The sequence below is a fragment of the Rhopilema esculentum genome, unplaced genomic scaffold (assembly GCF_057945365.1).
Source record: "Rhopilema esculentum isolate cy_ngs unplaced genomic scaffold, ASM5794536v1 HiC_scaffold_23, whole genome shotgun sequence".
Taxonomy (NCBI): Eukaryota; Metazoa; Cnidaria; class Scyphozoa; order Rhizostomeae; family Rhizostomatidae; genus Rhopilema; species Rhopilema esculentum.
This window is the reverse complement of record NW_028300834.1, coordinates 1,601,012-1,627,882: the sequence shown is the minus strand read 5'-3', so window position 1 is coordinate 1,627,882 and position 26,871 is coordinate 1,601,012. Positions and strand designations below refer to the sequence as shown.

General features: G+C 34.9%; 3 protein-coding genes across 3 annotated transcripts; 2 read left to right on the top strand and 1 right to left on the bottom strand.

The window, feature by feature from the left end:
• LOC135690666 (N-terminal EF-hand calcium-binding protein 1) lies at positions 1 to 19,116 on the bottom strand. Its single transcript, XM_065208282.2, has 14 exons — positions 19,017 to 19,116; positions 17,887 to 17,911; positions 11,043 to 11,151; positions 10,140 to 10,165; positions 9,340 to 9,437; positions 8,820 to 8,876; positions 8,056 to 8,135; positions 7,137 to 7,240; positions 6,627 to 6,715; positions 5,507 to 5,554; positions 5,261 to 5,370; positions 4,436 to 4,513; positions 3,440 to 3,531; positions 1 to 3,125 (listed from the first exon to the last, which is right to left on the bottom strand). Exons 1-14 carry the CDS (start codon positions 19,065 to 19,067, stop codon positions 3,103 to 3,105), a joined length of 990 nt encoding a protein of 329 aa, XP_065064354.2. The 5' UTR covers positions 19,068 to 19,116; the 3' UTR covers positions 1 to 3,102.
• LOC135690665 (uncharacterized) lies at positions 14,760 to 17,535 on the top strand. Its single transcript, XM_065208280.2, has 5 exons — positions 14,760 to 15,081; positions 15,242 to 15,340; positions 15,781 to 16,332; positions 16,767 to 16,900; positions 17,043 to 17,535. Exons 1-5 carry the CDS (start codon positions 14,916 to 14,918, stop codon positions 17,292 to 17,294), a joined length of 1,203 nt encoding a protein of 400 aa, XP_065064352.2. The 5' UTR covers positions 14,760 to 14,915; the 3' UTR covers positions 17,295 to 17,535.
• A 3,710-nt stretch (positions 19,117 to 22,826) lies between the features above and the next one.
• LOC135690668 (gamma-aminobutyric acid receptor-associated protein-like 2) lies at positions 22,827 to 26,265 on the top strand. The gene is made up of 5 exons (XM_065208284.2): positions 22,827 to 22,987; positions 23,153 to 23,208; positions 24,068 to 24,146; positions 25,335 to 25,428; positions 25,874 to 26,265. Exons 1-5 carry the CDS (start codon positions 22,954 to 22,956, stop codon positions 25,962 to 25,964), a joined length of 354 nt encoding a protein of 117 aa, XP_065064356.1. The 5' UTR covers positions 22,827 to 22,953; the 3' UTR covers positions 25,965 to 26,265.
• The last annotated feature ends 606 nt before the right edge of the window (positions 26,266 to 26,871 follow it).

Here is a 26,871-nt window from a genome sequence, read left to right as displayed (position 1 = left end):
AATAAAGTTGGTCTCTGAGAAAAATGCAAACTGCAATAGGAATATCAAATTCAAGATATGAACAAGCTATTGACAGTTGATGCATTCTAAGCTAATCTATAGGGCGTGGTCGCAAACGTTTTCATCACATATCAAAAGGTCTTTTGGTCCTGATTGATGGCACTTAAAAATAGCATACCTTTCTTAAAATATATTTGCAATAGGATGCGTTTTACCGTAGTCTTAAGGGCGTGGTCTGCAGAATATTTCCCGTGGGTAGACCCCTGGACCAGTACTGTTAGGTTTGACATTTTCGTGGGTAGTCCACTGGGCTAGAACCTCCCAAACCTGGCCTGGCTACCCCATTGATGCCTGTGTACCGTTTTCATTTAAAATGATACAATATTATAGAGTTTAAGGTACGTGAAAACAATACCCTTATAAACAGCACACCCCCGTCAGAGAAATAAACTATCCTCCCGTCATGGTTGCTTAGCGAAGCGTGGCGTGCCCCTCGAATTTAGGCAGGCTGGCAGTAGGAATCGGCAACCAAAACTACTGAGGTAAAACCTATGGCGTGCAAAAAGCGAACTTTCCAGCACGGTAAAAATAATCATCCTTATCGCCGGCTTAATCCAGCATATGTTATTGGTTTTTCTTATCTTTGCTTATTTACTTCTCAACTTCATGACTTACTGAGATTTTTTTCTGTGTTCTTTAGCAATCATCTGGCCCAAATTATAAGGGGAATCGTGGGGCTGTCTTCTGATTTCCATAGTACTACTACAGTTAATGCCACTGGCAAAGTTCTCAGAAAAAAAAACTAAAAAATAGGAGTGGTTCGCTGCATTGTCAGTCTATATTTACTTGAACGCATTTTATTAAAAGTTTGGTGAGGTTTGTGGAAATGAGAAAATCCTTTAGCCATTTGTCAACATAGAGCACGCTTCTGCAATGCATAGCGTATGGTTTGGGATGGTTCGGCAGTATTGACATAAATTTATGGTAAAGGACAAGAAAATAGGTCAAAACGACCAAGAGGAATGTATGTACATAAGTGATGTTTGTTGTGGCATCGCATGGTTCAAATGGCAGCAAAGTTCATTTAAAAAATGTCTAAATTGAGCGCTTTGTCATTTGAACTTTTGCAGCAGGGCACTTAAAATAGAGCCAAATATGAATCATTTTTGACAAAAAAATCTTGAACACTGAAAATATGTGAATATGCAGATTTGTAGGTTCAAATTGTGGAAAAGATGCCACGAGAAAGTATGAAGGTACCCAGTAGTCTCAAAATAGAGACCTGAAACCTCTGGGCAGCGCAAAAAAGACCATAATCTTTTCAAGCGACATTGGGGTCTGTGATACTTTCACCAGAAGTAACAATAGGCGACCCTCTCTTCTAGTTGATTTAAATCTTTTTCGTACGTATCGTGAATTTTGTGCATTCAAACCCAATGAAAGATTTTACTAAGCAGTTATAACTGTGTAATAAATTTTCATATAACAATTAAGATGCCCCAGCATATCTCTGAGTACAGGCCTCATACAAGAATGAACTAGTTTCTATCGCCTAGATTTCAATTTTACCAACCGCAGAGCAGAAATTCAAAGGTCATTAATATTGTGCATTATAACTTTAAATCGCACTCCTTTGCAATAAGCGAGATTTAATTATCAACTGGACATAAAACAGATAGAACAATGCGGAACGGCTACTCAGCTAATACGTTGAGATTACTAATGCAAGTCCATGAGTGGTGTGTTGCAAGGTCCTTCTCGATAGATTAGCGGTGTCACGAATCATTGGGGGATAAATAAGTCGTGTGGGGTAGGATTACATTGCTTCGGTCGTACAGGTCTTCCGTACTGGTATTCTAAACAGTGCATGGTATTCTAAGCATAGAATAGAATATAAAAATCGGTAGCTGATGCGTTAAAGGAAATACACGCCCGTATAGCGATGCCTGTTCTCTTTGGCTATAGAGAAGAGAATGGCTCGCTGGTTAGGCTACCGCGCTACAGACCCAAGGGTCCGTGGTTCGAGTCTCTGACATGACTAAACTTTCACCCAGAGTGTAGGGAGTAGCCAGCTCTCTGTCCTTACAGGCGTAGAAATCACGAGGTGTGGTCATATCAAGAGGAAGGACCAGGACACTGCTCAATAAGCACAGCATCCAGTATCCTAAAAATTACCTTCCGCTGCTAGGTAGCAAATGCAAGTACATAAAATGGTGTAGAGATACATGAAAATGTCAAATCGTTTCATATTCTCACGGTAACCTTTCTGGATGAAAATCGAGAGTTAGTTCACTAAATAGGATTTTACCCTATCATTCGTTAGTTGATTATGTTTGGTGTAAAAAAGATGTTTCACTCTGCAATTGGGTATAAAATATACTATATGGCACAAAGTTGACATTGTTAAGTATGTTAAAAATGGCAAAAATATAGAAAACTGCCTCACTCCAACTCTTCAAGTAAATGTTAACTTTCCATAATCGACGTTAGGGGAAAAGAACCTTTTTTTGGCTGAGGGGGTGGGGAGAGGGGTTATAAGCTCTGATTGCGAACTTTTATTCACGGTTGCGATAAACGGTTTTCCACGATTGTAGATACACCTGTGTACAGTACCCGGCGATTCAAACTTTAATGGGTGCTACTAAAATGCTTTTACTCATCAGCAAGATCAACAAATGTACCGCTGTTTCAAGCGACACAGAACCAAACTAGTGTTTGTTCTCCACATGATTGCAAAAAGAAAGCGGCTTTCCAACAATTGAGAGCAAAGATAAAAACCGAACCATATCAAAACAAATATTTATGCTTATTGTTTTTTCAACAAATTTTTCTTCTTTGCAGAGAAAGAAGGACATTTTACAAACACAAAGCTGCATAGACTAGTTATGTTTACAAATATGCAACGTTGATAAATTCATAATGTTAGATGATGAATTTGTACCAGAGTTTATTATAACTTTTTACAACAGTCATGATATGCTAAGTATGTGTCATTAATCTTAGAAGTATGAAATATTTCTATTAAGACCCCACATATAAAAGTGCAAAATTTTAATACAAATTATTTACCATAAAATGTGCTCATATGTTGTCAGTTGGGATTCACTTTGGTTTTAGCCATGAACCTAAATGCAAGAAAAACAATTATTGATTGTATGAAGCTATTCGAATCAAATATACAGAAACAATTTTAACAAGAAGCTATAATGGAACTGTCATGTTTTAATAAACAAGTTTAACATCATTTTAAATGTTTATTGATAAATATATTTCATGTTTACTGAAATCATCATCATTTTCTGCGTGCTATTCATATAATGAGTTATAACTTCTCCTATGAACTGGCGATTAAATAAAAGTAAACATTTGTGTAAGGAAGTTATCTGGAGCTTATTCTCGACTATAAAAAACAAATGGCTGTATAAAATTAAGTACTTACTGGGTAACTGGAACTTAGTGAATTCTTCGGGTTGAACCAAACAATCAATGGCACTTCGTTGGAATGTTTTTGATAAGTCAGAAACCAGATGCCTGGAAGCAAAGGGATTTTTATAGGAGCCATGTCAAAATGATTTACACTAATCACAAAGCTTAATATAGAAGCATGAATTTGCATTCATTGTATCTAAGCCAAGCAAGGACAGAAAATAGTTTTGATGAAGGCTTTTCGTGTAAACCATTTTATGTTATAAATTATGACAAAAAGTATATCTATGATTAAAATTGGTACATATAAAACTATGTTTACTTCAGTACGATAGGTATATACTGATTACTCATAATTTAGGGAGACGTAGATACCATATTGTCTTTTTGCGAAAAAATATATCAATAACTGATTAATCACACTGTGCAGAAGACAAAGGGACATCGAGTTTCTTCGATTGATAAAATAAACTGATGAGATCACTTTTATCTCAATAATATAAAATTACAGGTTGCAAGAAATGAATATGACACAATCTGCACAATTAAGCACTCTTCAGAATGGCACCTCGTGGAGGAAAGACAGTCAACTTGCTACAACAAACAATACACTTAATCGCATCAACACTGTTATGTCCAAATCATGCCTTCTAACATGTTAAACTCCTAAGGGCACATTTTCTGAGGCTTTGAAATACTTAGTTTTTACTAAAAAACCTTAGTACTGTCTTTACCTGCCAGTTCCTGGCTAAGCAAATGAACTCCTGTTCTAGTAACAATATACACCTCTAGATTCTCACTGATTTAAAATTATAAACAACATTTTGGTCTGCTTATCAGTGCTATAAATCCATATAAAAAACTGTAACTTGCTACCTTGTTTATAGACAATATTGTTGGTGACAGAAGGAGATGAAATAAAACGAGAGATAATCTAGAAGCAGTACAAAATGCATAATTTTCCGTAGAATGAACCTTTTTTTGAAAATATATATTTTTGGCAACATACTTGTTTAGCTCTTGTTTGCTATTCCAGATTTCAAAAACCGCAAAACCTTTTGATTCTTTGTCCATTCTTACAGACAGCCTGAAAAAATCAAAATAGTTTTTAATGATGTTTTAGTAGAGAGGGAACCACTATATAAAGTGGCTTGGAAAAAGTAAACATTTTTAGACATACTAAAAGATACCACTCATATTATATAATCAGAAAACCAATAAAAGGTATCAACTAAAATAAGTTCATATCGCAAAGATTGCTGCGGATGAAAACTTTGTAGGCCGTGGAAAATGTTGGGTATGCACAGCAAAGCATTGGTTCTCGACGTTTTGCTCAATATATACTGTATATGAACTAATAGATAATAAAAAATGGCATGCCTACATTTGCCTGATGATCACATCAAGCATGAACTCAGAGTAGCAGCTTGAAACCATTCTTTTATATACACCAAAATGATCGCCTAAATTAATGTATTTTTACTGCTGTTTGCATCAATAGCTGTTTTTGAATTTCACTTATGAGGCTTGATACCGTGAAACAACGAATACGTGTAGATTCAAATAAAAGAAAGGAGAATCAATTCGATAAAAAATGATTTCTTCAGCCTCAATCAGACAGACAATGAAAATATTTGTTGAAGCAGAAATTTATTGTAAAATTTATTGACTGATTATTGGAGTAGTGTGGCATCTGCAATGATATGATAGTTTTTTAAGAAATAACATGCAAACAAAGCACTCATGTAACATAAGTATAAAATTCAAATTCCTGAATTAAGTGCTAAAATTAATAACAACTTACACAATAAAAGTACGAAAATGAATGACATACCCTGAGCAGTTGTCATTTTTTCTAGTTCCAATAACATATTCTCGCAATATTTGCTTAAATTCTTCATATTTTGAGCCATCAATCTCAAATTTATGACAGACAATTTCCAACTAAAAAATTGATTTTCAAAACAATGAGTACCTAACATATCATAGAGAAAGCAAAGAACAACATGACAGCAAAACTTGTAACAGAGATTACATTCGCTTGCAATTTGCACAAAACAATTTACGCTATTTTTCTTACCAAATCATTTTGCGCTGCAATTTCTTCTTCCACAACGTCCAAAGATACCTTGCAAAATAAATTGAATTAAATAAAAAATCGAGAAAAGATGGAAAAACAATTCATGACTGGGAAAGTAAATTGCCTTGAAATTTTTTTTAGAAAGTAGTAGAAACGCAATAATTCAGGAAGAAAACTGTGAAGAGTTTAAAAATAGAGAAAAGCAAATTGTTGGTGGCAATTTGGGTCAAATATTTTTTCAATAACTTTTTCCCTCAAGCGATGATACCAAATCCCTGACAGCAATACTGGTTATTCAGACAGCATATACGTTCCAGCATAACTCGAGATGTGAATAGAAATTAGCATATCAACATTGCGATTAGGGGCTGCGGAGGCTATACTTTTAACTTGATTCTATTTTTACGATTGTAGTTTTTGAGGTTACGACATAAACGAGGAGGAATTCAAATCTTTCCGAACACCACGGGAAATTTGTTGAGTAATCGAAAGTTTTCTAAAAGGACTGCGTCACGTGCAAGGCTGTGGGACAATGTTGTTGTGCTGACGCTTGTGGATGGATGAATCCATCACAGCAACTGAAGTGACAATTAGTAGGACAGAGAATCGCAGCGCATCGAGAAGATTTTAACTTCTTTTGCTACTAAAAAATCATTTTGTAATTGACAAAGCCGTTTGTACTTCAGTGGGAACACAAAAAGTGAGCGTCCTAACGGGCTGTTTGGCCAAAGAGACAGCACAGAGACATCTGTCTGTTGAACGATTAGTAAACAATGCTGAAAGCGATAGTTTAAGAATAAATCAAACTTGGCAGCATTGCTGTGCGCCAAAAATAAGTGTTGCAGTACCTTGCCTTACCCTTCAGATTACTTAATAAATAAAAACAATGTACGAAATAACAAAACTGATAAGAATCGTATGAGGAATTCGTCAAGATGATGAGTATAAGTGTCCTTGTTCACACCACAACCAGATAACGACCATCTAGACAGCATGAGCATTTGCTCTACTTGGGCAACATCTTAGTTCAATCAAAAATTCTAAGTTAGGCACCAAAATTCTTTTTTTGCTGCATATGTCAAAACATCCTCATTTTAGCAAAAATTTCAGATGTTCTCACCTTGTCATCGAATTTTCCAAGCGTTTCCAGTTTATCAATCAACTCGGAAAGGCGATTGACTTCATTTTCGAGGAAGAGGCCAGACGTTCCTACAACAACGTATTAATGACAGTAAGTAAGGAATTATAAGAAAAACCCAACATTAAACAATAAAAAGCAATTAAAACTTGGCTATATACACAAAAAGAAATTGAATCTAGAGGCTGAAGTCATCAAAATATTCTTGCCATAAAGCCTGTATTTAGCAATCTGGACTTGATGAAGGGCACGTCTAATAATTAAAGGCTAAAACATTAGATTGATAATCATAGTTTGGCATTAAAATATTTCTAATAGCACGTACACAGAACTGGTATACTTATTCATTTAGGACTAAAATGAAACCTTCTGCAAAAGTATCACACCTAAAAAATTGGTAAAACAAAGTTACCCTTTACAGACTTCCTAAAAGTTAGATAACTTGTTGCTACATTTCAATGACGAAAAAGACAAATGAGGCTGAAAAGTCACCTGGAAAACTTGTTTGCTGCTGATAACTTGCCATGCGCCTCATTGCTCTACGCTGTTTCACTGAGCTCTGGGTTTGGTCGGTATCAGCAGGTCTTGGAGTAGATCTATGAATAACGAATGAAAAACCATATACATTGATGTCAGACTATGTCAAAATATCACATATATTACAGTATTAATTTAGTGTGCCTCTGCTTGAAATATGCAAACCCTCAAATACGAATGAAATTGAATTGAATTGGTTTGAATTGAACTATATCAGCTGTCTGTACTGACTGTTGCTAATGCAACAACGGTCTAGCAAATTGACGTAAAAAGGCACACAACAGTTTGAATGCACATAGGTGCAAATCTGCAAGCGCCTTTCGTATGCCATTCAACTGCAACACAGCTTTTATTCACAATTGTTTATATACCAGCTCATCCTATCATAGAACACGTCGAAACGCTAGAATAATTTGAAGGGGAGTGGTTTGCAAGGGGAAATATTTTGATCTGCATTTGAATATAATTGCAAAACTATTCTGAGTTATATAAAGATGAAAGAGAAATGTATCAGCAACTTGGAAGAATGAATGAATGAATGAATGAATGAATGAATGAATGAATGAATGAATGAATGAATGAATGGATGAATGAATGAATGAATGAATGAATGAATGAATGAATGAATGAATGAATGAACTGATTGATGAATGAATGAATGATTATAATAATGTACGTATATATACATATACCGTAATTCCTCGAATTGCCCCCCCCCCGCAAAAAAGCCATCCCCCCGTATAACCCCCTCTCGAACAAGCCCCCATCCAAAAATATCAAAAATAAATAAGCCCCCAGGGAGCTAATTCGAGGACTTACGGTAGTGAAAAAACAGGTTTGCAGCAAAAATTAAGTCAACTTAAATGATATTAACCTGTTCTTCCTTTCATCATCATCCATACTCTCTGAAGCAGTTTCCAAGTGATGTTGAATAAATCCAAACATTCTTAGCACCTATATCATGCAAAAACATTCTTAGCACCTGTATCAATTTTATCACAGTGCACCGATAATGTATTAAACATCTTTTAAGTCAATCGTAAAGGCAAATACACTGTTCAATACAAGATGCTAAATCATTAAAAAAGATGTTTTTTTGAAAAAAGATTGTTTGAAGATCTTTAATAATGATGACAATGTTGTTTGAAGATGATGACAAGAGTTAAAAGTAAAGACATTTTGACGCACTGGAGCGACTACCTCAAGTCTTCTTTCAAAGATACTTTCATGCAATGTCGTAACGGAGGTATATGGAGCCTTAGGGAAAAAGATATAGAGCTCCTCTTTACGGCTGGCAAGGACGTTCCCTTAAACGTTGTACAGCATGTCAACACAATAGCAAGACATGAAAATGACAATTTTTCTCGTTAACTAAGGTAAGGGGAATCTTCTTCCAGAGTATATTGAACTTGAGCGAAGATGGATATAAAATCACTTGCGGCCCTAGACGGCGTTACGCCACGGCTTTCAAGGAGAACATTGATATGTCCGGAGATTTTGTGTAAAAACTTAAGAGGAAAAGCTAGTGTATCAGATAAGTGAGTTAATAAACCTAGGATAGTTTTAAGGGAAAGATCACATAGAATTGGATTAAAATCTGTGATAACGGTAGAAAAAAGGCGTATTTTTAGTGAATACCTCGCGCAAGAGAAATCGAGTTGCAAACTTTTCCGTTTCCGAGCTTGATGGATATTTCTGCAAAAGAAAACAAAAGAAACTTGAAGATTTATTTGATAATATACAGGCATGCATCTAGAAACAAAGAAGTAGCCACGCAAGAAGATCACAAGAAAAAGGTTGCCTAGATTATCATCATGTCCGATGCAAAAGCATTCATCCGTCACTCAAGGTTGAAAAAACTGTTATGTGATGAGAAAAACTGACTGAAGAAGCTAAGTGTCGTAAACTCATAAGAAAGGGTGTGTTTTTGATACGATCGTGTCTGGAACCCTAACTACACTTTATTATGGTTGTGTCAATGGCTGCCGACACAATTCACACCCCTCTTCTACTGAAAGAGTCCACCCACCACCCAAACCCCCCCCCAACCCCCCCATAAATGGAGCGAGCTAGTAGGCCCTTAAGGCCACCCAAGATACGACGTCTTAGGATCTCTGAGCAATGGCGTTTGCAGCAAATGTAGAATTTTAAAACTAACCTCATGGCAGCTTTTCAGTGCTAGGGTGACAGAAGCCCCAATAATGTCCAAGGTTCCAAAAATCTCCGAAAAAGGTCCAAGATGTTTAGTGAAGAATTCTGTGAACAAATCACATAATCAATTCAACCTTTTTATATAGTCAGTTATAGCCAAAAAAATTGACAGAATGGATTGTGAAAAACCTCTGTCTTGTGGAAGTGAAGACAGACAGCTAGATTTGTCGGTAAATTTAAAAGCATTTAAAAACCAAATGCCTATTTTCTTTGTACTGAAAACTAGTATTAGTTATATTTGAGTAGCATTGAAATAAAAGAATATAAAGACCTGCTTGTCTATGAAACAAATCTAAATCTTTTCTTGCTACTTTTTTCTTATTCGCTTAAAAAACAAGATCGTTACAGGACTTTATTAAAACAAAACTAAACTGATAGGACTAAAATTTATCTGTAAAAAAGTTATAGAGAATTCAATATCTTTTAACCTTGGCATAATCACTGATAAATATGAATTTTTATCCCCCCCCCCCTCCCTATCATTTCAGAAAATAGGCTAGCGACAAACACTTACATTGCTTTTGTTGTTGGACAAAGCACCTAGACGATGATTGTAGCTTTTATAGCAAAGAAGTAAGCCTTGAAGGCATCGAACTCGATCGTTTTACAAATCGAACAGCCGTAAGATATTCAGATAAGTGCAATAAACCATGAACGAATTAGAAATCAGGACCTTAACAATGCAAATGCTAAGAAAATTTGACAAATAATTCTAACAAACATCTTAAAATCAAAGAATACACTCACCAAAGAGCTCGCCAACATCCAAGTTACTGAAAAAAATTATAAAAATGGATAAGATATTTTGAAACAAAAAGACAACTGAGTCATTAAAATACTTTTAACAAGATAAATATACAATAATGGCATTTTCAGTTGTTACAATTTTTCAGAAAATACAAAAAGGTCAAATATTCAAAATAACATGTTACATATTACAGGTTGCAAATTTTACCCTTTTTTTATTAGAATTCTTGATCAGCAAAATAAAAGTTCTTGATCTCACAATTTTTTGTAAGATTTATGACCTTGTTTTGCAGTTGAGCGAGTCTTTCTCTTTTCTATCTTCTTTATTTTTTGTTTTTTCTTTATTTTTCTATACTTTTTCATCCCTTTAATTTCTTCCCTTGTTTTTCTTTCAGTTGTTACCTAGATTTGTTGTCTTAAAGTTTTTTTTCAATCTACTTCTAGTTAAACGTGAATTTCTAAGCGCGGGCTCTTAGCTCGATAGCTCTCTTATTAGTTTTTTCTAGGTGTCCCAAGTAGCCATTAATTATCATATTAATATTTTATATTAAAATTTCTTCTTATTCGATGTTAATTAATTCAATTTTTTATAGTATTTTATGTTGTGATTTTTTATAACGTTAGTTGATATCATAAATCGTTTATTGTAATTAATGGTTGCTTGAATGAAACTCGATTGATTGATTCACTTATTGATGGAAGTGATTGATTGATTGATTGATTGATTGACTGATTGACTGGTATGATTGATTTGCTATGATGATTGGTATTATGATTGGTATGATTGACTGATTCATTGACTGTAATGATTGATTGAACCATCTTCAACAGACACTTATTATAAGCAAAAATACCATTAAAAATGAAATGGCAGCTATATATGGTGAAAAGAAAAACAATTACCCTGTATTGTGTGTATCAATTTCTTTAAAGAGCCGCTTCAAATCTTCATCTGAAGATACCCCATCACTGAAAAATGCTTTGAATTCTTCCCAAGATAAAGCTCCGTCGTCTAAATAATTTAACAAAACTTTATAAGGATATCAATGGATACAAAAGGACTATCGCTACATTAATTTCAATACATAACTGATCATGATAAATTCAACGATCAGGAATTTCATACCCTTTACTTCTATTTTTGATATTCTATAAGTTGAAAATAGAGCAAATTCTCTTGAAAAAATTGCAAATTATTCGAAAAGAAAAGAATAGACCCTTAAACCGTAGGGAAACCTGAAAGGAAAATGGAATAGCAAACAAAGGCTCCTCAAAATAGACAAATTTACAAAAAAAGTTAATGGATACAGAAGATAATGACAGATGAAATAAATAACAAGCATATTTTGCAATGCAAAACTAAAACCGAATGCAGCGCTTTATCTTTCTTGATGAAATGTCAGAAATTGCAGCGAGCTTTCACATTTCGCTACATTTTAAAAAATGCTATATTTAATGCCCTATGTTTGTTGGGACTTATAATGTGCTATGTTTCCGCTTTTTCTTCCAATTGCAATGTGACAATGGGCAGAAAAAAGCATAGAAATAAGACTTCGAGACACCAAGGCATTCAATGCAAGATATTAACAGAGTGGTATTACGTTACCTTGCATAGAATACCAAATATACCAGGACCCGTGAAATAATTATTTGAATGCACATTTATCTTTCTCACACTTTTCTTTCGCACATTTCTCATATAAATCTTTTTACTCAAATAATTATGTTTTCTTCACATTCTCAGTCTTGCGAAAAGCGAAAGAAAAGGAATGACTGGCAAAAAGCGCAATAAAAAAAACCTAAACTTTGCTATGTTTGCTTTTTATGGTCATTTTTTAGTTATTGAATGGAAAAGTTTTAACCTGGACGGACTAAATAGCTTAAAGACGCATATTTCTCATTCAGTGCAAACAGGTGAAATTAAATAATGATACAACAAATATTGTGATCCAAATACACAAAACTGATCGGCATTGGAAAACGATAAACGATAATGGTGGCGAGGAAGCATAGGACAAAGACACCATCTCCACGAAAGCGGCACTGTGCCATCGCACTGGAGCATCTCGGGAGTATTTGCTGGGTTGTCAAAGTTTCAAAGTTGGCATAAATCAAGTACCTAGTCACACATAAAAATTACATCGTAAACATCATGTGCAGTCTTCCAAAATTGGTTTAGACGCTGCTCCCAAGTTCCAACAGGGTAACACACCGGAAAAGGATTTTGAGCGTATTCCTTCACATCCAACCCTATTATCTAACTTTTGATTTAGAAAAATTATCTTTGACTTAGGAACAATATTTAGAACAACGCACTACATATTCCAGGGAAGGGGGCAATGTCTTATAATATGTTTAAATGAAATTTTTTCATTGATCAACAAATATCTTTAAATGACGTAAAAATGAAATTTATTTGCCTCCTTCCCAACTGAAAACAATGTGTTTAAATCATTCGACAGATCTCAAGTGTTCTTAATTTTTGGGTGAGTTTTGAAATACCATCAAAATTTCCATGAGCACGCGGGGGTTCGGGCAATAAAATATTTTATGCACATATTTGAGTCAGAGTGTAGGAACTGTTTGAGACATAAAATTTCCGACAAAGGATTATTTAGATCCCCAAAATTTGACTAGTGAGTTTTGGACCATAGAAATCCTATATAAATATTTGCATCGCTAAAATGGTCGAAGTGGGTATTTTTTCCATGATTTCGTATCCTTGATTGTGAAGGATAGAACTTTATCGCGTCACACCCCTCCCCAAGAATTGAACTTATTAAACATACGGTTAATCAAAGTCAGACGAATTAGAATTCGAAAAATCTAAAGAAATGTTGAAGACTGCCCCGTTTTCACATTTCTTTGCAACAAACCAGACTCTTCTACCAAATTCACAAAAAAAGCCAACGCCGAGTGGAAATGTGCACTCTCCTACTATCCTTTTTCTCTCCCCATCTCCCTCCCCAATAGCCTCTGTGGAGAAGAGTGGCAAGGTTGGGAATTCCCTGAGTGAATTAATGGCAATAATTCGAAGTTTGGGTGAAAAATTGCATACCATATTGCACATACCATATTGCACATACCATATTGCACATACCATATTGCACATACCATATTGCACATTCATCATGACATTCATCATGACATTCATATATTTCATCATGTTGCTAAAGACTTTGCAAATTTAGCAAAATTGCCTCATGCTACATCACCTTGACCGCTGACCAGAAACTTCGCTGGTTGCTCATTGTTTACTTTGTGGGTGACAAATACAACCGGGCATTACATTGAATATTTTATAAACTTTATGAACATTTCATTTCTATCCATGTTAATTGAAGAATATAATTCGCTGTTTCTATAGAAATAAAAGATACGCTAGCTAGCAAAATTTTTAAGGAACATCCCAACTTCAGAACTTGTTATCAAATAATGGAAGCGCTAAGAAAAGGACCTAGACTTGAGAAGAACCCAGGGACCGTAGAAGCGGGTTAAGGGGTTTAGCCCCTCTTATAGTTTCCAAAATTTTCTCAAACCATGCAAAAATTACCTTACTTTTAGTTTTAAGCATGTTTTGCCCCCATTCACACCCCTACTTAAAATACTGTTTAGTTGCACTTGGAAGATCCTTGTCCTCACAAACACTTAATGAAGCTTCGATGATTCGACTGCCTTAATTCGAGCAAATTCTGTTTTAAGCTAAGTTTTTAAATCAATCCTTCGAATTTTATTTCCAAGGCTCTGTTGATCTTTGCTTTACTTGCATCCCCATTCTAAAAGAGCTTCAATAACACGGAAATAATCCCACAACAAACGCCCGCTTCCTCCCCCCCCCCCCCAAAAAAAGTTACACAAAACACCGCAAGGTTGTAAAAAACTGAGGGTATTCTAGAAGGCCTATTCTCAACAAAAAGTGCATCATCATGTGAAAAAGCAGAACACTTCAATTTCGTCATATTCCTCAATACATCGAGAAAATGTAAACATTGCGTAATGCTATGTCATCATGAAAACGGCCGACCTGAATATTCGATTCTAATAAAAGTAAATTACGTCATTCGAATTAACTAGGTATGCCCCCCCCCTTCTCAAAATACTGTTTAGTACCCTCTATCCGTAATATGCTCATTGTACTTGGAAGATCCTTGTCCTCACGAACACTTTCGATAATTCGACTGCCTTAATTCGAGCAAATTTTTTCCTTCATGGTTCTTCCTGTTTTAAGCCAAGTTTTTAAATCAATCCTTCGAATTTTATTTTCAAGGCTCTGTTGATCTTTGCTTTACTTGCATCCCCATTCTAAAAGAGCTTCAATAACACGGAAATAATCCCACAACAAACGCCCGCTTCCTTCCCCCCCCTCCAAAAAAAAGTTACACAAAACACCGCAAGGTTGTAAAAAACTGAGGGTATTCGAGAAGGCCTATTCTCAACAAAAAATGCATCATCATGTGATGAAGCAGAACACTTCAATTTCGTCATATTCCTCAATACATCGAGAAAATGGAAACATTGCGTAATGCTATCTCATCATGAAAACGGCCGACCAGCAGATTCGTTTCTAATAATAGCAAATTACGTCATTCAAATAAACTACGCATGCTCATAAATACCAAAACAAAGGTTTCATCGATGGAATGGCCTAGATGCAGTGTCACGGTGAAAGGGGCAGTTTCAAAATAAATAAATCAGCGAAAATTTTCAAGCAGCAACATTCACTTTCAGTGAGAGCTGGCAAGACGTTGAAACTATACACAGAAGAGAAAATCTACTATGGCTGTTTCTGTCAAGGCATACTTGAACTTTGAGCATCCAAATCAAGAGATTCGAAGATTTTCGATCTCGGAAGATGTTAGCAGCAGCTTTGAATATTTGACACAGAAAATTCGCCATGTGTATCCATCACTGTTAAGAAAAGACTTCACATTGTACTGGAGAGGTAAGAGAACCCGATTTTTTACACTCGAAATATTCAAATCGGCGAAGGCTGTTTTTTCTGTCTTGGTTTGACCTTGCATATATACAGCCACTCTGACTGCCCCAACTTTCATCTTTAAATGTACTTTAACAGTGGCTGTAATTTTGTTGTGCCTTTTCAGACGAAGATCAAGAGTTTGTGGCATTTTCCAGTGACGAAGAGCTTGTGATTGCTCTTGGGAGCTCTCGTGAAGATGGTAGCTTCAAGGTTTTCATCGAAGGTTCGTTAAGCATTTTTTGTTATACCAGCGTAAACATGATTGCGAATTTAATAAAACAAATAAGCTTTTCCCCTTTTAATTCTATCTACAGACACATGGTTGTAGACTTTAAACGATGTTATTTCGTTGCCCTTAAAATACATTATTTTTTATTGTAATTAGCTTAATGGCTATGTTTTCCTTGATACCATTTCAATGAGAAAGTATACTTGGGCATTTGAATATCAGTTCATTCAGAAAAGCGTTTTTTAACGAGGGTTTAGTAAAATTGATAGTAGTATTTGTAAATTTTTCAAGGTACATAATCATTTCGTATCAATTTTCAGTCTATAAGTGGTAATTGCAGTCATTTGATTGCAAAATCTCCCCTAGTTGTGATATAATGGCAATCCTAAAAATATTCTAGTTGCCTAAAAAAAGTTTCCCTTCATTTTTTGCAGAAAAGGTTAAAGGAGATTCAACTGACGGTTTGACTGGGGATGCAAAAACAAAGCATCCTGGTGTCATTTGTGATGTTTGTGATAAGGAGATAGTTGGAACACGTTTTAAATGCTTGTCATGCCCAGACTATGACCTTTGCAGTGGCTGTGAGGGTAAAGGATTCCATCCAGAGCATGAAATGCTACGTATCCGTACACCACAGAGACACCCTTGGCAAGGATTTTGGCACATGATGTTTGCCCCTCGAGGTGGTCACCATAGAGGCAGAGGCTGTCATAGCCGAGGAAGGCCAGACCCAAGGCCATATTGTCATCCACCTCCACATCATTTTGGTCCTCGAGGAAGTGGTGGTTGCAGACGTGGTTTTGGAGGTCCATTTGGTCCCCCATTTGGTACATTCCCTGAATGCCCTAAAAAGGCCAAGGGTGAACAGAAAGCAAGTGAAGCAAGCCAACAAGAGCCTGCCGACAATTGCCAAAACCAAGGCTACCCTTCCTTTCAGGAAGTCTTTGATGATGTGTCACAAGTAGTGAGACAGTTCATGGATCCAGGTACCAAATTACAGTTAAATTTCATATTTTCACTTTTTGCATTGCAGGCAATGATGTAAGCACTTAATCTAAAATTTTATTTGAAAGAGATGTCTTAAAGATTTGATGGGTTCATTTTTCATCAATAAGTCTTGAAGATTCTCAAATTCCAACACTCTGCTTTTGGATTGATCTCAAGACTTAAATTTCTTCTTAAACATAAACAGCTTAGAAATCATGGCATATTTGAAACATCAATGCCTAATGCAATTTATGAGAAGAAGTAAACAAGATAAAAATTTAAAATGAAATATAATCTTAGTCAGTAATGAAAACCTTGTGAGTTTGCCTTTAGCTTTGTTGCTTTAAAATATTGAAACACAGTTAACACAGTGAGTAAATGGTAGCTTGTGAATCTAGTTCAAGATAATGAAGGATTAAATTCCTTCTTATAGAAAATTATGCAACATGGGATCGTGAGCAGCCACCTTGTGACCCTGAAAAATCAGCTGAAAAGGAGACTGCAGAAGGCAAGGAACAGCCAGGGGAAAGTGATGAAGAGAAGAAAGATGCAGATGATACTCCAATGGTAAATTTCATCCCAGTCTTTTGAAAATATATTATGATCTACACTTGCATGTTACATCTCTTATGAATAACTTGTAGACAATTTCTGCAAGCAATATCTATTTGTAAACTTTAAATCCACTAATTTTACCTCTTTTTTGCAGCAAACTGAATCATTTGTTGTTTTGAACAAAGAGAGTGATGCAGAAAAAGAAGCAGATAAACAAAAAAGTGAAGAAAATGTGTCCCAAAGACGTGCTGAAGTAGAAGAGTTTGAAAGAAGGCTCAATGAAGCTATTTCTCAGATGGAAACAATGGGATTTAACAATGAAAATGGATGGCTTGGACAATTGCTCATTGCCAAAGATTTTGATATTGGAAGAGTTATTGATACATTGCAGTCAAAACAGAACTAATGGGCATTGGACCCTCAAATTATTTGCATGCCTACTATTATTATAACAGACAAATTATATATGCTTAAAATTACATAACAAAAAAGATTGAGTATCTGTTGATGTAGCACTTGTAAGTTGATGTTATCTTGAGAGATGTAAAAGTCTTGATAGAATAAAACGTAATGTACTTAGATATTTGTTTTTGATCACTAGTTTGAAAATTTGCAACATTGTTAAAAAAATTTTTTTTTGAGTTTTCATCTCAGTTGACAAGCAAATCTCTGCACCAATTTTTATGTTAAAACATATTTTGATGAATATTTGGCATCCATAGATTCCACCTATGCATTATGTTATGCTATCAATTCATGAATTACAGTGCTGATTATCACAAAGTTCAAAAAAGCTGTTATAAAAGGATTATAACTATAATTTTTGTGCCTTTAGTCTTTGATATAGAAAACAAATTGTTGAACTGTGAACAGACAGTTTTGATTAAGATCTCCCCCCCCCCAGGTTTAATATCTATATCTCTACTTTTAATAGCATGTTCCCCTATATGAATGAGAAAGTGGGCATTTATTTATCCATAACTTCATAATATGCTCACCATTCTTGTCAGCTCTTCTGAAAACCTGCAACAAAAATCAAAATTAAAGGTTTTTCCAAGAATGGCCTGTATCTTGTCTTTTCAAAAAGTGTGGCTTCAACTTGAGGGTGGGCGATGTTCCCTCAAAATATATTTGATTTGAAAGAGTAAGAATACTTCAAGAATATATTCAGGCTCATGACAGAAATTTTTTAAGAACATTGAGGCTGGAATTTTTATTCTTATCTAGTTTGCAGAGTATGGTCATTTTTGACAAGATCTTGGGCATGCCAACAGCCCTGCAACTCAGGTTGCAAATGCGCAATTATTAACAAAAAACGCTAGATGTGCCAAAACTATGAACTTTTTCAGATTTTAACTGAATAAAGCTAGTTTTTAGGTGCACCATCAACAAAACTATGTTTGCATCTTGGATCCACCATCACCATGCTTCATATACTGGTTTCTTAAAAAAAACTGTAATGCATCCATCAGTCTCAGTTCTAACAAATTTTCTCTTTCAAGTTTCTAACTAGTTTCTCTGTTGTTTTTGGAAGAAATTTTGATTATATGTCATTGCTTGTTTTATGCTGAAAAAATTTTGAGTTTGAGCCAATTAGTCACATTTGAACAAAGATCCAAACAGAAAAGCTAGGCAGGTTTTCCATTTACAAAACAGTAATAAAAATAAGCCTCTATAACTATAACTATAACTGTGCTAAAGGCTAGGAGCCTGTCACAGATCTTTGGGGTGACATCACCCTAGACAGAACATTGTACTAACATACCACTCATGTCAAGCCAAACTCTAAATAATAACAAGTTTGTTCCCTCCATAAATAAGTCCCCAGAACTTGAAATCGACGAGCCATGCTTGTTTTTCATTGAAGTTATGTACAAAGAATCTAAAGACATCTGTCTTTATGGATATAAGGCTAGATAAATTCCACCCCAATTAATAGAGAGCTGTAGGAATGTTATAGCCGCTGTTTGTATTTTCGAATTCCCTTGCCTAGTTATTAGAAATTCTTCAACAGACAGTTGCATTTCCCTTACCTTACCGCTTCAGCTCAAAAACTATAAAAATTGGTAGCTACTTTTGATATTCTTGCTTCTAACATATTCAAATGGAAAGACCTAAATATACATACATCTTGGAAAATGTTTCGCTTGTCCGCACCTCCTTCCTGTCTTGCTGCCATTTTCTGTGGTAACCGAACGAAAAGACCAAGTTGAGCACAACAACAGCAACAATTTCCTGCTTTCAGGGGATTACCACGCCCACAGAAAGGGTTAATTTTAGCATACAGTTTCCTATAAAAGTACCTCCTTATATACCGGCTTTCACTGTTCCGTATAACTTCAAACTGTACCGTATAACTTCAAGGGCGTTTATTTGGTTGGAGATGGTGTTTAGACTAAAAAGAGCGGGCCTTTTTATACGAACTTTCAAGAAGGGTACCAGTAAAATAATACATAACTAACATAGTTGATTTTTGCTTACAATTTGTTGCATTTTTTAGAATAAGGACAGTATTAGACTTTAGAATAAAGAGCCCTTGATTGCAAGTGAGAGGGTTGGCTGGGCATGAATTAAAATAGAATCTTTTGCTAATTAGCCACTGCACACAGAAAGATGTTTCAAACATATTGGAACATCGAAGACTGACCTGCTCAAGTATTCTTTAAGTTTTCTATTTGGATGCTATATTCGTGTATTTTGTTGTGTGATCTTTTTCTCACAAAAGAGTTTCATCATGGTAGTACAGTTCCACTTATCACTGCGCAAATCACTAATAAAGATCTTACTACTTTAAGTAGATATAACAATGTATGTTATAGGAAAAAACGATTCAGCTATTGTTTCCTATAGATTTGAAAGATTGTGGGCCGCGCGGCCATGGTCCCCACCTTTTTGCAAAATGATAGAGCATTTTTAAAATCTTTTGTCATCGGTGTTAAATTTTCCCTTTGCCCCTTCCCGCTTAACAACCTGTGTCAGAGCCTATGGACGAGTCAGAAAATGGTCGAATTGGCGACAGGCTTGAGGAAAATAGACAGTGTAAGCGAAGAATCTGGAGAATTTGGAGATGTGACGAGACAAAATTAGGGCAAGCAGCACTGATTTGTGTTTTGAAAAGCGCAACGTGTTACTGTTACATTGAGTTAAAACATGGTCATGGCCCTCTCGCTATGTGGAAAGCATTTGTTATATACAACTAGTTTTGCCTGTTTTTTTGTATTAAGTTGTGTTTCAAGGGTGTGTTTGTCAAGTGATATCCTTGCTTGTACCCTTATTCGTAAATTCAGTCTACTACAGTTACCTTGTCGTGAAGTTGTTATTGAAGAGTCACCGAATATTTGTAGCATCAGGTTTTGTTAGATGGTCTTTTTTGTTACAGTATATTTGCCGTTGTAATGAAAGATTTTCTATTTTGTTTTCTATTTCGTGTATAAGTTTTATCGCCAGTAAGAAGATATTTGATCACTGGAAAGATCAAAGAAGATTGTGACATATTTGGTTTCTTTTCTCTGCTCGTCCTAACCTGTAAAACAATGTAGTTTTATACATTGCCTCAATCAATTTGTTCTTCGTCTTTTTTTAATAAAAAAAAGCTGTTAAATTTATCATATGTAAGCAAATGATTTGTCAGTAGAATTGAATTAGTGTGACAAGGAGGAGGAATGAATTGAGGTCAATATGCACTATTTATGAGTGAACTTTTAATTTCAGCTAAGCAGAAATAACTAAGAGCAGAATTTTTTTTTAATTCTTGACAAAACAAAAGCTATTTATTACTGATCAGATTGGCTTCCGAGCGAAAGTGACATGGAGTCTTTTCTTGGACCTTACCAAATCGTTTGAGCGGCGGACCAACGTTTTCTTCTTGCAAAAATGGAGACTTGCCGTTTCAAGGGACATGAGTTGAGCTGGTTTCAGTCGTACATTACAGATCGTCAAAAATTTTTCTCTCTAAATGAATCAACTGCCTGGAATTTGACAGTATGGCGTAAAATACTTCAGGGATTCAACTTAGGCCCACTGCTTTTTATTCTGTATTTAAATTATTTTGAGAACTGTACTCTTAAGTTACGCCTTAGCATGTATGCTGATGATACGAACGTCCCAATGGCGTCTGAAGATTTCGAATAAAAATTTGAAATTATCTAGGAGATTAAGTAAACTTGTACTAGGAAAAATAACAAATTCATTAACGACGTTTCGAGCATAGCCAGTTTTCAAGGAATTCCAACATATTTGAAATCATATCGTTAGAAATTATAGAAATGCAAATTGTCTAAAGCAAAATAAGCTCAGTGTCCATACCGACACAAGACAAACATTATTTTTCCTTCATTTAAGTGAAAAGCGAAAGAAAACTTATCGAGCCGGTAATGAGCTATTTATATATTATTTCCTTACAAATTTATTTAAAAACTGTTTAAATTAAAAAGTAGCCTAAGGAATGTTGTCCATAAATGTTATTTAATGAAACTAACAATGAAGAAGGGTATCAGCCATTGCTACTTGATCAACACAAAAAATACTGCACTTGCCAAGTTTATAGGTGTCATTACCACCCAACATTCTAGAACGTTTACCAAAAAAATGATAAGTTGGCTAAAAGAGCTAAGTCTTATATGCATATATATTCAAAAAACAAAAATAGGCCCAAAAATACTAAATTTTTTCAAACGAATGCAAGGAATGACTGCAAGAGATTTACTGAAATGAATTTTAAGCTCTAGGCTCTAGTCATATCTTTGATGCTACAACATTAATATCATACTTCAGTAAAAAGGTGAGAGGGCTACAGCCCCCAGCACCCTTCCCCATCTCCTCCATGTCTGGAAGAGCCACAAAGAGATACGCTCATTAACCTTGCATGTATGTGTATGTATGTACATTATTTGAAATTCATTAAAATTCTTTCAAATTGGCTAGGGTATGGTAACATGAACACAGGCCCTTCCCCAAACGAATCACTATCTAGGGATGGCGCTAAAGGGGGGCCATGGGGGGAGTTCCCCCAAAGTTTCCAATGACACCCCGTCGGCAGCTCAATGTGATTAAGAAAAAGAGAACTGCCGGAACTTTGAAACTGTAGAATGAGGAATTCACATTTTTATAAGAACCATTAAATTGAAGTTTCAGACTTTCAGAAGCATTTGACTTTCAGAAAAACCATTATAACTATGAGGCAGGATTGTTCTTAATTTGTTCTTAAATCGTAAGGGTGTGAGCAGTGCAATTGCTAAATATTGTGCTTAAAGGGGAGTGTTCAGGCTCCATTTGCAAAAAAATTGAAAATTCAGCGTCAAAGCACCCCTAGTTGGGAAAACTTTCTTCAGAATTACATTTCAAAGCACCTCAGCCTTAGCTTGTTCTTAATCTCTTGACCAATTTGAATCATTTAAAATGAACAAATTTGGAGTCTCGTGTTCTCATAAAATTGTTCTTGTGAGAAATGTTCTATCAAAAATTGCCGCCCAATTCCGTGAAAACTGCCCCCCCCCCTACCTGGACTAACCCCGTACGCCTTTAAACATAGTGGTTTGGTTTCTAGCGCCACCCCTGTCTCTAAACATGAATGAGCCAGACCTAAACAACATTCATTCATTAGCAAAAGTTAGTCATTTTATATTTTCGACAAATTGCGACAAGTTTTGTCATTCATTCCGAATACATGTTTTATGTATAAAGGTGCTGTGCTATCAAAATGTCAAGGGCAAAATAACTTGCGCAAAATGTTGCAAAAAGCAATTGCAAAAGTATAAATTGTCTACTTTTTCACATTAACAAGGGGCTCAGCCCCCTGAGCCCCCTAGCAATAAACCCCTGATTTTATGAAATAACATTTCAGTTCTTGTTTGTTTTGAAAAAAAGAAAGATAACATCTGTTTTCATTTGAAGGTCTGGTAACTACTCAGCCCGCAAAGGTAGTCGGGAAGTAAACAAAAATAATTTTGCGTCACACACTTGCATTGCGACAGAAGAAAACAAGGGTTGAAGTTGTAGTGCAATTTGCATCATATTTTGGAAGCAAAAGGAGTAAAGTTTCAATTTTTTCACAATTAACTACCACAATGAAGTGGGCATTTAAAGAGGAGCATTCCTTGGGTAAATATTTATACACATTTAAGTGACAGAGATTTCAATCTGCAAGATGTCGATCAATTAGGCCCGTTTAACGCACCTACTGTGCTTGGCTTGGGTTCAAATTTCGTTTAGGTATTATAGTCCAGCGGTTTTGATAATGGGCGTCCATTGTTTTTTAACTTTTAGACAGCAGATGCCAGGAGTCATCGAAAATAAGGAATAAATATCCAGACAGAATTCCGGTGAGATGTCTATCTTTAAAAGTTTTATTTAATGTTATGGTCGTTAAAATTTGAATCCCTTGATCTTGGAAGACACCTCTACAAGCACGGACGCATCTCCACCTCTTCGGTAATTTCTTCAAGTCATGTCCACTGTTAATCTAATAGGATGTTGGGCTCGAAAACCATTTCAGTTATTTTTCGGTGTCATATAGGCAGCTTAATCTTTATTTTTGCCCACTTTGTCGTAATTTGTTTTCAGATTACTTAGCTGTTTTACTGTATTCGTGTCAATTGTCAATGCTTCTCAATGAAAATGAGTTTCAGTATAATTCCTTGCATTTCAATAAACAGGCACAGATTTAGCATCTTAATGAACTGCTAATAAGAAATTGATCCGTTGAAAGTACTTTGAACTAATGCTTCTTTCTGTATGATAAAATTTGCTTATGTTGCAGAATTAAGCAGCTGAAATGAGTATCCTTTTGTTTATTGTAGATAGGGTATGCTTGATGTTGTGTAGCAATAGTATTTCAACTTTATCATTTCTATTGGGCTATTCTTTGAGTCTTTCATATAATTATTTCTCATCTGTCATTTTTAATGCAGAAACCAAATGTTTTCTTTTTTAATGACTAAACAATGTGTATACCTATATCTAAATAATGACATACAATGAGTAAATGAATTAAGTGTATACTTAAGTGAAAAAGAATGTTAAATTATTAGCATATCATCACAATCAAGTACTACACACAGCTAGACATATTTTATTGGATACCTATATCTACATTGTAAGATTTTAAAGGAATAAATGAGTTTGAATATCAGGTCATAATATAATGAAAGGTATGAAACAAATTTTCAACTTTTTGTGTAGGTTGTTGTGGAAAAGGCTCCAAGGTCAACTATTCAAGATATTGATAAGAGAAAATTTCTGGTCCCTGCAGACCTCACAGGTAAAAAACTTACAGAAAAAAGTTTAGCTATTCCAGCTCATTAAATGAATAATTGTTGTCCCTAAATTTCTATTTGTATTCTATTTATTTCATATTATACTGGAAGAAGATAAGAGTAATGCCATAACACCAGGACAAGATTTGAACTGCAACTAGGGCTGTCCAAACCTTCGGGTTTTCCTATTCGGTTATTTGGTTTAAAATTTAACAAATATTCGGTTATTCAGTGAATATGGGTCTGGCAAAATGGATGTGGCAGGGTGGGGGTCAAAAACTGCAATCTGAAAAACTTACTGTAATTTGATGAAAATAACTAACAGCTAATCAGTCATAATTATTTGATAAGTCAGACATTGGCTTGTAACAAAATATTCGCTTGTAGCCAAATATTTGCTTGTAGCCAAATGTTCACTTTGTGCTTCAGCTAACCGAATAGTGAAACAGGTAACCAAATGCTGACTATTCAACCTTTGGTGGACAGGCCTAACTGCAACCAGTGACACTGTTGTTGCTCTACAAACTGAACAACCTAGTGACCAGTGGCGGACACCTGGGGGTGAGGGGGCGGTCACCCTCAATATTCTGGAAAACAATGGTATTTTGTTCTAAAATGATGGGATAATAAGGCATCATCTTATCATAACAAAAGGCTTGCCCCCCCCCATTATCTGACCAAATATCTGCCTTTGCTAATGACATATGCCTGTAGTGTTTGAGAATGATCCCCAATTATGACATGTTTTAGAGTTTATAGAGGCTAACTAAAAAACTACTTGGATGTGGGATTTATCAGATAAATCTGATCTTGTGTCAATTATTTTAAGAAGATAAATGTTTAGAAGATGACCTTTAATCATGTGACCAAACTATAGCAATGTGACTGTCCAGACAATAGATCAAGCATGTTAATTGATATTGTTCTTCACACCTGGTTCTGTGTATAAACTATTCTCTGAAAAAGATAAAAGCCAAAATCTTACTTTTTGAAAATAAAAGATTTCCAAAGATTTTTCCAAAGAATGTTTTTTAACACAAAATAAATGTCTTTGTGTCCAGGCCAACTATATCTATCATTTTACTTTTGACATTGAAAACATCACAAAAGTTTTAATTTCAAGACTAAAAATGAGCCTGGTTATAAATATGCTAATTTTGTAACGTATTTAAATGTTACAAATCTCTTTTTAGTTGCTCAGTTCATGTACATCATAAGGAAAAGAATCCAACTGGCTCCTGAGAAGGCAATGTTTCTCTTTGTAAACAAAGTTTTGCCAGTCACCAGGTAAGGAGTATTTCCATGCTCACTTTAGCTTACATTCACCACATTAAACAAACATAGTTATATGAATTTTATTATGTACATGTGATCAAAGGGTATACAAAGCCTGCATCACACAAGTTACATCTAGGCAAAAGACCTTTCTTGACATTGAATTTTTACAATTCCAAATCAACAGAAAAGTACATCTGTTTTGCCTAGAGAAAAAAAGGTTAATATACATTCTCTCTAGTTGCCTTTTCTGTTCAATATCTCAATTGCTTCTCTTGAATATTACACTCTGGTATTTTTCTGTTGTATTAAATTTTGCTTGGCAGAGCTGGATAGTTTTTAAGTTCCCTGTAATGGTTTCCAAAGTTTTTAAATGAAAGATTAAAAAAATTTGGGCTATTACACTTTATATCAGTATCTTTGATATTATTTTTTATTGTGCATTGATTCTTTTTAGTGCAACAATGGGAGCTATTTATGATGAGCACAAAGACGAGGATGGATTTCTTTATATAGCATACAGTGGCGAGAACACCTTTGGAATGTAAAATGCACCAAAGGGTTCCAAAAACTTGAATTTCTTATGGATGATGTGAATTTGAAAATGCCTGTTATTAAGTAAATTATCAAGGAGCGGTGTTGCCTAATGAATTGGACCTTATTAATTTTAAGACTTTCAAAATAGAATTCAATCTGTTGCAAATAAGTTAGGTATACACTATGTTATCATAACATTGTACATTGAACAATGCAATTCCATTAATTTTTTTGAAAACATAATCTGTTTATATTATTATAGAGTATTAAAGAAAAACAGCTGTCAGAAATTTTTGGCATTACTTCATAGAATTGGTAGCCTTTTTTATTTTCAAATGCTAAACAAAATGGTTTTGTTGTAACACCCCTTGTGAAGGCTGCATTGTGCTTTTGCTGTGTATGTATTATCTAGTGGTTAGAGATACCAGAGACATAAAAAAATATAATTGCATTGTAATGGAAAATATGAAGAGTCATGTTTATGATGTCTTCGTTTCCTTAGATTGTCATGAAAATATTTATGATAAGCATTTGTTATTTGCAAGTACAGTAGCCAGTATATAACTTTATATACTAGAAGTCTGATATTCATCTTTTTAGTGGTAAATTAATAAAGACATGCAGGGTTCATTCTCAAACATCAGTTTTTCTCATGACATTATAAAGAAGTTCCTCCATTCTTAGATTGTTTACAAAGATTGTAAAGGTTTTCAGCATTATGAAAAACTTTTTGAGTAACCAAAATATTGACTTAAGCATGTGCCTGACAACAAGAAGCTAGGAAATAAAACAGTGAATCTGAGATCGAATCTTAACATTGATGCAGCAAACATTTTCCCCTTAATAATTGGCTAACATAAGAACATATGATAAGGTACTTTCCAAATAATCTTCAGAAGTAGTTATAAATAACATCAA